At 36.2% G+C, this 11,179-nt stretch overlaps 2 protein-coding genes across 2 annotated transcripts; both read left to right on the top strand.

The window, feature by feature from the left end:
* The first annotated feature begins 1,055 nt into the window (after positions 1-1,055).
* On the top strand, positions 1,056-4,228 carry LOC109174526 (ammonium transporter 3 member 1-like). Its single transcript, XM_019323752.1, has 3 exons — positions 1,056-1,698; positions 2,313-2,598; positions 3,393-4,228. Exons 1-3 carry the CDS (start codon positions 1,081-1,083, stop codon positions 3,935-3,937), a joined length of 1,449 nt encoding a protein of 482 aa, XP_019179297.1. The 5' UTR covers positions 1,056-1,080; the 3' UTR covers positions 3,938-4,228.
* Positions 4,229-6,057: 1,829 nt separating this feature from the next.
* On the top strand, positions 6,058-8,764 carry LOC109174394 (protein FAR1-RELATED SEQUENCE 7-like). Its single transcript, XM_019323633.1, has 5 exons — positions 6,058-6,091; positions 6,447-7,045; positions 7,310-7,518; positions 7,885-8,197; positions 8,291-8,764. The coding sequence occupies exons 1-5, from the start codon at positions 6,058-6,060 to the stop codon at positions 8,762-8,764; spliced, it is 1,629 nt and encodes a 542-aa protein (XP_019179178.1).
* The last annotated feature ends 2,415 nt before the right edge of the window (positions 8,765-11,179 follow it).

The raw sequence follows: 11,179 nt of genomic DNA, 5'->3' as shown, positions 1-11,179 counted from the left end.
CACGACTTTTAAAATGGGTAAGACGTACTATTTACATTCTTACAAATTAAAATACTCTTTACTTACTAATCAATTAGTCCGTATATTGTTTTATGCATAAAAGAAAGAAGTTAAAATAAACTGCCAATGTGAAAATTTAAATGATGTTATAAGTTAATACATTTTTTATTTTGGATTAGACCATGAGGTATCATAGCAAATTATTGTGTGGACCATGATCCACATAGCTATATGGACCATGAAGCAATATACATTTTTTAATATATTAAAAGTACATTATTTGTGTAATGAATGTACATGCATTATTTGATAATATATAAAAAATCATGTACTTTTTATTTATGGTTCACACAAATGTGTGGACTATGATCCATAGAATAATGATTGGTGTTCTGAGCAGCCTTAACGGTAGCATACACATTTAAGCTTGTACCATACTCAGACTAATCCTCGTTCGCATCGGGACTGCCCAATTAAGGGGCAGAGTTCTGGGAGACACCTTTAAGCCCGTACCATACTCAGACTAATCCTTATTCGCATCGAGACTAAAAAGAGTTTCGAACTCCCAACTTCTCTTAAGGGACAAGAGTGCACAACCACTCACGTCAACCAAGTTGGTTTATAAGTTAATACATTAATGGTATATGGAACCTACAAATTTGGTGCATGCAATGTTAATATTATGGGGTGAGGAATCTCCTATAAGTGAGGTAGGCAATGCATGCAATAATATAATGATTTAAATGATGGATTACATTACAAAATCCATTTAATCAAACAAGAATAGTTCACTAAATCAAGATGTTGTAGAATCATAGAAACAGATGAGAACAAAAAGTAATTAAGAGTTGAAAAAACTACCTAGTAGACATCGCGACACCCCGTACGTTGGGATCATCGCCTCCTCCAAATTCCCGCCAATCAATGCTTACTCAAAATCAAGATTCCATAGCCTTGTGTTACAGCTTATCGTCACCACCAAGTTTTCCTTCCCACGTATAAAACCCACTGATCATGACAACTTTAGAGCATTCAACTCACCATAATATCGCCCAGATCAAGTTAGCTCGCTAGAATATAATGGCAGCTGCTTCGCCTCCTGCGCCGTATTGGTTCCTCCCAGTCAACCTTAGGCCCGACGACGCGAACCCGCCATGGATGAACAAGGGAGACAACGCGTGGCAGCTGACGGCGGCCACCATGGTGGGCCTCCAGAGCGTTCCGGGGCTGATCATACTCTACGGCGGCGCAGTGAAGAAGAAATGGGCTGTGAACTCGGCTTTCATGGCGCTCTACGCTTTCGCTTCGGTTCTGGTGTGCTGGGTGTGTTGGGGGTACCAGCTTTCTTTTGGGAAGAAGATGATCCCGATCTGGGGGAGAGTTAATGTTGCATTGGAACAGTCGTATCTGTTTGAGCATGCTTTTCTGGGGAACTTCCCCAATGCCACTATGGTGTACTTCCAGTTTGTTTTCGCGGCGATTACGTTGATCCTCATAGCGGGTGCTTTGCTGGGGAGGATGAATTTCTACGCCTGGATGCTGTTTGTTCCTCTTTGGTTGACGTTTTCTTATACGATTGGAGCCTACACCATTTGGTCCTTGGAGGGATGGTTGTCTGTCAAAGGGATTATTGATTATTCTGGTGGTTATGTCATCCATTTGTCCTCTGGAGTTGCTGGTTTCACTGCTGCTTATTGGGTACGCTATATATTTTTTTTCTTCCCATTCATTCAAAATCAAATATTAGTTAAATTGATTGTTTCTTTGGGGACAACGGAAACTGGCAGTTACTATATGAGGATATGCACTGCGTAAACATTATCTTGTATTGTAATTCTAATTGATAAATGATCACAATGAGGTAAATCAACCTACCCCACCTCTTGACCCTAACTTACAAAAGACAGCAATGAGGTAATATAAACCAGTCTTGATTGCCTATAGTTGACCGACGATATGCATTGTGTAAATCCCACCTTGTGATCCTAACGGACAAAAGACCATAATGAGGTAAACCAGCCTATGTTCCCATCTCTTTACTTTAGTCAACAAAGGACTACTATACAATGAAATAAACCTGCCTAGGTTGCCTATAACTGACCGATAATATTCATCGGGTAAACCCCATCTTGTAACCCTAATCAACAGAGAACTACAATAAGGTAAACCAGTCTAAGTTACCGGTTCATTCTAACAAAAAAGGTTAGAATTCGAATGAGTGACGTTGTGATTACAAGTTTGTATTTTTAGTCTGAGTGGGGTTAACCAAAAATGTTTGATTGTTGAATGTATGATGGGTGCATTGCATGCAGGTTGGTCCTCGGCTGACCAAGGACAGGGAGAGATTTCCACCCAACAACATCCTACTCATGCTGGCCGGAGCAGGGCTGCTGTGGATGGGATGGACGGGTTTCAACGGCGGAGACCCGTACGCTGCTAATATAGATGCTGCCTTAGCTGTGATTAACACCCATGTTGCTGCCGCCACTAGCTTGCTCACATGGCTCATTCTTGATGTCATCTTCTTTGGAAAAGCTTCTGTCATTGGGGCAGTTCAAGGCATGATCACTGGACTTGTTGCAATCACTCCTGCAGCTGGTAATAATAATCACTCCACTTTAATTGACTTCTACTATGCGTACTCCCAAATTCTACTCCCGTATACTCCCTGAGCCCTGAGGTGGCAAATAAAGATTGGTTATTTTTATCATGTGGGTCCACAGAAAAATGTCCATATCAAAAACATGTGAGAGGAAGTACAAGTTTGAGTGTATAAAATGAGAGTACACCAAGTATTTTTTCACTTTAATTTGATTCACTCTGCTAAATTTAGTGTTGTAAAAATCAATTTAGGTGATGTGGCCTAGAGGCTGATTAAGCTTTAGGCACCTCTAGACGGAAGGGATTTCACCCCTAGGTATCTTTCAGTTGACCAATCGATTAGGTGTTTTTGATGTCCAACTTAATTTAGGGGCGTCCAACTCAACCAAGTTAGTGCTTAATTCAGTGCCCAACTTGACCAACCCTAATTAAATAACCCAACAGAAAGAAAGAAGGAAGTCCAAAGCATCAACAAACTACAGAGCCTTCAGCCTTAGTGCCCCTTAGCCCTTCAAATTATTCTGTAGACCCGGGTCCACCTTATATGGTGAACACGAGTTCAAAAATACACAATTTACAGACTGAATGTTCATAATTTTACATATTAAATGTTCATCACAATTTAAATTGTGAACATTCAGTAGGTAAATTATAAAAATTCAATATGTAAATGGTGTATATATTTATATTGGCCAGTGCCTTCTCCAACATTATATATTTATATTGGCTAAATTTATGATGTTTTAATAATTTGTTGTTGGGATTAATATTACATTATTATTATATTGTAGGTGTTGTACAAGGATGGGCAGCCATAATCATAGGACTATGCTCTGGCTCAATCCCATGGTTCACAATGATGGTGGTGCACAAGAGATCAGCCCTCCTGCAGAAAGTCGATGACACCATGGCCGTATTCCACACCCACGCCATTGCCGGCAGCCTAGGAGGGATCCTCACCGGCCTCTTCGCCCATCCCTACTTGTGTTATCTCTTCTACGGCGCCGAAAAAAAATACATGGGGCTGTTCTACGGACTACACCTCGGAAAGGCTCACTACGGACTCCGACAGATAGGAATTCAGCTCCTGGGAATTATGTTTGTGATTATACTCAACGTTGTGGTCACCAGTTTGGTGTGTCTTCTAGTCCGCCTCATTGTTCCATTGAGGATGTCGGAGGAGGATATGGAGATTGGGGACGAAGCTGCCCATGGCGAGGAAGCTTATGCGATTTGGGGACAAGGTGATAGGCTTGAGAAATCTGGGCTTTCGGCTTATAATGACCCAGAGGTTCCTGCAGGGAGGGGGAATAAGGGTCAGGTTGAAATGGTATGATAGATATACAGACAGGCCGGCGGGCTTTTCTTTTAGAAGGTGGGATAAGGTGTGGAGAATGCAATGGCTTTTCTTTATCTTAATTATCTCTTTGATTCTGTGCTTGTTTGCGAAAGAAAAACAACAAAATATTTCTACTTCTTTTTTTATCTTTTCTGGGTTTCGACTTGTCATTTTCAGATGATGATAAACTATCAGTGCTTATAAGATGGCTGTAGCTAGGCCGGGGTTGGATTGGATTGCCGGCCATCTTTTGATTGTAATAATAAGACATTTATAATTTTATGAAATTAAATAGTGCAATAACAACAATATTTTCTATATTACTCCCCATATATTAATCCAAGCATAAAATCCATACAACTGATACAAGTTGTTTCTCCTTATTTATACTTATAAAAAAAAGGAATCAATAACAAGTCGCCAAAATACCCCAAACATCCCACAAAATCTACTGAGTAAGACCGCATCTTAACAAAATTTTTGGCAAATTATTGTGTGGACCATGGTACACACAATATTATGTGGACCATAAAAAATACATTTTTAACATGCTAAATGTATTTGTATTGAATGTACATTATACAATATAATGTACATTCAAAACAAAAATAATGTACATCCCTTGGATACAATGTACATTATTTTTATATTGAATGTATATTATTTTACAGTAAACAAAATATGGTCCAGACAACTTGTGTGGACCATAATGATTGAAAATTGGAATAAGGTTCAAATTGGCCACTCAACGTAACCTGGAAATGCAATTAGGCCATTGAACGAAAAAAAAAAAAAAAAAAGTGCAATTAGGCCACTGAACACTCCAAAAATGTGCAATTTCACCTAATAGCAGGTTACCCTCAATTTTAGCAGGTTATCTACTTACGTGGCAGTTGAGTTGGCATTTTTAATAAATTTTAATAATAAATTTTCATTTAAAAAAATTTTTTAAAAATAAAAACGACTTTATTTTATTTTTTATTTAATTTTTTTTCAATTTTTTATAAAATTAATTATTAAAATTAATTATTAAAAATTAATTAAAAATTATTAAAAATGCCAACTCAGCTGCCACGTAAGCAGGTAACCTGCTAAAATTGATGGTAACCTGCTATCCAGTGAAATTGTATACGTTTGGAGAGTTTAATGACCTAATTGCCCGTTTTTGGAGTGTTCAGTGGCCTAATTGCACTTTTTATTCGTTCAGTGGCCTAATTACATTTTCAAGTTACGTTCAGTGGCAAATTTGAACCTTATTCCTTCAAAATTTTTCAAATAGGCCTAAACGACATATTCGGACCATCCCCCAATGAACTCTTCATAGGATGCCGTTTGAGGCCCACTTCAACTTCCACAACCGCTTTGTCAAACGGAGCCGTTCCCTTCTCTGCCCGCAAATTATGCCGTGGAAACGTGCTCACCATGCTTGGTGAACACGCTTCCAAACGACGTCGTTTTTGGCGTCGTTTAAAAAAAAAAAAAAAAAACACTGTTCTATTAACGGCGTTAGGAAGGCAGTTATGATCAGACAACTCTTTGCGTTTGATTATTTCCTATTCGCAAATCGCTGAAGGCAATTGTGATCCGACATTCGCGATTCTTTCCTATTCGTGATGGAGGAGACGATGGTTCGAGGAGAAGATTCAACCGATATGATTTCTGCGATTCCAGGTTGCGTTTGATTTTATGCGTTTGATTTCGTTTGATTTATGAGATCATGGATTGTTGAAGATTTAGTTATTTTTATTGATATTTGTTCAGTATCTATGCAGTTTGAATGTTCATAATGGCCGTAAATGTGTATTAGTTCCATGTTTCTGTTATGAATTTTACAAAATGCAATTATGTATTTTCTGTTACAGAGTTATGAATTTTGATACTCTGTTCATGCATGTGATATGAATATTCATAATGTAATAGTAATATGTCCATAACATATTAACTGGTGTGTTACACTGCTTGCATATACTCAGTGAATGAAGATTGTGTTGGTGATTCAATAAGCAATGATCAAGCAGAGTTAAACATTGACATTGATGGCTCGTCTTCAAGTCCAGGTTCTTTTTATTAGTTGGTGTATCATGAATGTTGTTTCTTGTAGGTGTAGGTACTGATTCATGGTGATTATATGCAAATTGAATGTTGTGATTGGTATTAATAATCTGTTCACGTTATGAATTTACAGTTTGAGGTTATGAATTTTCCGTTATGTTATTATGAATTTTCCATATGAGGTTATGAATTTTATGTTATGAGGTTATGCATTTAATGCCATGAGTATCTATGCAACTTTGAATGCTCATAATGTCACAAATGTTATTGATATCCGGTTTTTGTTATGAACTTTCTTATATGATGTTATGAATTTTATTCTTTGTGATTATGAATGTTCTCACATGAGATTATGAATTCTATAGTGTAGCATATTACATTCATTATAGGTGAAATCCACATTCATAGTTTAGTAGTTGGTATAGGTGTGGTTATATTTTTGTTGCAATTGCAGTTGATGAAGACTTGGTGGGTGTTGTAGTAAGAAATGTTGACGAAGCTTTTGAGTTATATAATGGATATGCATACAGAGTTGGTTTTAGTGTGAGGAAAGGCCAACAACGTTATAAGGCATCTACTAAGTCAATTCAGATGAAGAGGTTCTTCTGTGCTAAGGCTGGGTATAAGCAGAAACCAAACAGTGGTGTTAAGCTTTATTCAAAGATTGATATGAGGACTGGATGTGGTGCATTTGTTCAGTTTGATGTGGGGGGTGATGGGATGTGGACAGTTACAAAACACTTGAAAGAGCACAATCACGAGTTATGTTCATTTGGCAAGAGTCATCTGCTTCGGTCGCATAGAAGAGTGGGAAACAATCAGCTTGAATATTTAAAAGACATGAAGAGTAGTGGTGTTGCATTGGCGGATGGTATGAGGTTTTTGAAACATCAGTCAGGGGGCTCTCCATTGGTTGGCTTTACCAACCGCGATGCTTACAATTCAATGGCTTCTGTGAGTTTGAAGTGTTTGGATGGATCGGATTCAAATTCTTTGGTTGAGATATTCAGGAGGAGGCAATCTAATGAGGCTGATTTCTTTTTTGATTTCGAAGTTGATTTGGATGGAAGATTGTGTAGTTTTTTTTGGAGGGATGGTCAAATGAGAAGGGATTATGAGGTGTTTGGTGATCTGTTAGTGCATGATACAACATACCGCACTAACAAATATGATATGATTTGTGGTCCTTTTGTAGGGATGAACCATCATTGCATGAATGTAATGTTTGGTTGTGGTTTTTTGATGAATGAGAGGATAGAGTCATTTGCGTGGTTGTTTAGAGCGTTTTTAAGATCCATGGATGGCAAGTGTCCACAGACTATCATGACGGATCAATGTTCAGCTATGGCTGCTGGCATTTCCATGGTGTTTCCTACATCACGCCACCGTCTTTGCATATGGCATATTGGTGAGAATTCGAAGAAGCATATTAAGGCATTGAGGAATCATAAGGATTTTCTGGATATGTTTAATTGTGTGTTGAAATACACCGAGACTGAAGCTGAATTTGAGGTTTACTGGACAAGGTATGTTATTATGAATTTACATTATATAATTCTGAATTTTCTGTCATGTCATTATGGATTTTCTGTTATGTCATTATGTATTTTCTGTTATATGATTTATGAATTTTCTAATATGAGATTATGAATTCACAGTTATACAATTCTGGATTTCCTGTTATGTCATTATGTATTTTCTGTTATGTCATTATGTATTTTCTGTTATATGATTTATGAACTTTGTAATATGAGATTATGAATTCACAGTATTCAATTATGTATTTTCTGTTATGTCATTATGTATTTTCTGTTACATGATTATGAACTTTGTAATATGAGATTATGAATTTTCAGAATATGTGTAATAAACATGTGTTTTAACCTTTTCAGGATGGTTACAAAATATAATTGTCATAAGAATACATGGCTAGAGAAGCTTTATGACTGTAGGGAGAAGTGGTGTCCAGCGTTCAACAAGGATTATTTCTCCGGGGGTATTTTATCTTCGCAAAGGAGTGAAAGCACAAATCATGCAATTTCTAGGAGGCTGTCCAAGACTGCTGGTTTATGTGATTTTTATTCATCATTTGTGAGTGTTATATCTGAATGGAGAAGTAAGGAAAATGGCGAGGATTTCCGGTGTTCTCAAGGAGTACCCGCCATGATGTTGGATCATGTGAAACTCCTTTCACATGCTAGAGAGGTTTATACAATTGAGATATATTTTTTGTTCGAGGAACAATTTATGAAAGGTAGCTCTTGTTATCAAGAAATGGTGTTGAACGATGGTTGTAAGTGCAAGTATCACGTGTGGCGACCAGACATAGATATCATAAGGCATGAAGTAACTTTTAAGGCAATCAATTTGGATATATGTTGTAGTTGCAAGCTGTTTTCAGAATTGGGAATACTTTGCTGCCACTGCTTACGTATACTTCATGTGCACTGTGTTTCCAGTATTCCCGATAAATACATTCTAAAAAGATGGACTAAAAAGGCTGTTGAGCGTACAAACGTGGACATTGCATCTGTGTTTTATAATGGTGGTGTCCCTTCTTCAATTTGGGCTGTTGAGATTAGTAGGAAATTTCAAAGGCTTATTGTTTCTAGCCAAGATAACAGTGTTGCTAGACAATTATGTGATGAAGCCGTTGAGAATGCAAGGAAAAACATTGAAGCTGAGATTGGGGATGTGAACACTGAGGAGGGTGCTGTGTCTTCGTCAAGTGGTATTGTCCAAGACCCTCAAGCCGGAGGGGTAAAGGTGTGAGAAATAAAAGGAGTAGTAGTGTTATTGAGAAGAAGTACAATGCAGCAAGGGGAAGAAAGAGCGCTGCAAACAAGCTTGCTTCAATTACAAAGGGCTCTGTCCAATCATTGGTCTTGGAAAATATTTCAGAGATTGCTCGTGATGGATATCTTGTACATCCAAGCACCGGGGGTTCACAATTTGTTCATTTTAATAAGAATGTAGACCACGATGTAGCTATAGACTGAGATCATGTTAACAGTATGTACTTATGAATTTTATGATTTTTAGATATAGGTTGAGAATTATGTGTCAGATTATGAATTTTCCTTTGCCAGTTTATGAACTTTCATTTACCAGTTTATGAACTTTCCTTTACCAGTTTATGAATTTTCCTCTATGTGATTATAAATTTTCCTCTATGTCTCAGATTATGAATCTTCCTTTATCTGATTATGAATCTTCCTTTATGTGATTATGAATTTTCCTATATGTGATTATGAATTTAGAGTATGTGCTTATGTATTTTATGCTATTCAGATTTTATGAGAATTATGTGTCAGATTATGAATTTTCCTTTTGCCAGTTTATGAACTTTCATTTACCAGTTTATGAACTTTCCTTTACCAGTTTATGAATTTTCCTCTATGTGATTATGAAGTTTCCTCTATGTCTCAGATTATGAATCTTCCTTTATCTGATTATGAATTTTCCTTTATGTGATTATGAATTTTCCCATATGTGATTATGAATTTAGAGTACGTGCTTATGTATTTTATGCTATTCAGATTTTATGAGAATTATGTGTCAGATTATGAATTTTCCGTTATTTGATTATGGATGTTACTTTATGTGATTATGAATTTTCCTTGTTGTCATTATGAATGTTATTTTAATCTATGTAACAATGAATTTCAGTTATAGCTAACACGTATACATTCATAATCTCATAAAAGAAAGTTCATAATTGCATAATAGAAAATTCATAATATGGTAGTTGAAAATTCATAAACTCTACATGATCCACATGTAATCTGAACTAAGAGCAATAGATTGTGTATTCATAGGTGCAAAATATCTGTGCACATTACAAAATATCAACAGTCAAGATTTGCTTCATGTTCACAACATATTCAAACACCAAAAAGCGGTATAGTTTCACTTCTTCTTTGAGAGATCCTTGGCTGCCTTCGTAACTCGCAATCTTTCAGTGTTCCTACCCCATGTGATAATGTTTGATGCGTATTTAGCTCTAAGCTCCCAAATGAAGTCAGCCTTCAAAAAAAAAAAAAAAAGATGTTAAAAAACAAAACAAAAAAAAAAAAAAAAGCAAATCTAAGTTGAAATTAATATATCTTATACTCTTACGTTTACATGGGTGCCTATCTTGAATCCACTGTCCCAATCTTGAACATTCCCCTTGTAGGACTCCATGTGTCGCATGACATATATGCCACAATCAATGACATTGTCAAGCTCCTTCCAAGGAATGGCCAAGTATGATACAGGAAGGTTTTGTATCTTACGGAGTAGGGGGGATTTTTCTGCAGTCAAGTACTCTTTCAAAGCATTCATCTGGACAAAAATGAAACTAGTGTGATTATGATTCACATGAAATGTATAACAAACGTTTGAAAGGTCAAGTTTAAGGTTAAGTTACCAGTAGATTTGGGCAATCTTCATACTTGTCAGCTTCAGTAACACCCTTCGGCAACATCTTGTTGTCAATGATTTCAACACTTTTTGAGATGGTGTTGATGCAGAGAACAAAGTAGTGTTCGTGTCGAAGCACGGGGAAAAATAGCTAACATCAAAAGAAGTAGTTAGAATAGAGAAGAAATATGTAATTAATGAATAAATGTTGAAGGTGGGTAATTATAAATTACCAAATCAGCGTCATTGACATCAAGATTTTCAAATTTTGAAATCTCATACTGTAATCGCTCATTGAAATTATCCTTCCGCTTTTGAAGCGGAAGATTCTTCATCCACTGTTCAGATGGGTCGAGTTGAAGCTAAGGGGAAAAAAATACGTATCAATGATAAGTTGTGCAATATGTAATGGCAGTCATACGTAATTCATGATATCATAACATAAAATCCATAATATTACAAAGAAAATACATAACAACAAAACAGAAAATTCATAATATCAAAGTTGTAATTTCATAACTCACAATAGAAAATTCATAATGCCATATGGGAAAATTCATAATCTCACATTAGAAAGTTCATAATATCAAAAATGTAACTTCATAAACTCACAATAGAAAATTCATAATATGATATGAGAAAATTCATAATCACACACAGAAAATACTTAAAATCCATAATATTACAAAGAAAATACATAACCACAGAACTGAAAATTCATAATATCAAAGTTGTAATTTCATAACTCACAAATAGAAAATTCATAATGCCATATGGGAAAAT

The sequence above is a fragment of the Ipomoea nil genome, unplaced genomic scaffold (assembly GCF_001879475.1).
Source record: "Ipomoea nil cultivar Tokyo-kokei standard unplaced genomic scaffold, Asagao_1.1 scaffold0642, whole genome shotgun sequence".
NCBI lineage: Eukaryota > Viridiplantae > Streptophyta > Magnoliopsida > Solanales > Convolvulaceae > Ipomoea > Ipomoea nil.
Note: the sequence above shows the minus strand (reverse complement) of the source record. Positions and strands in the feature narration are given on the sequence as shown.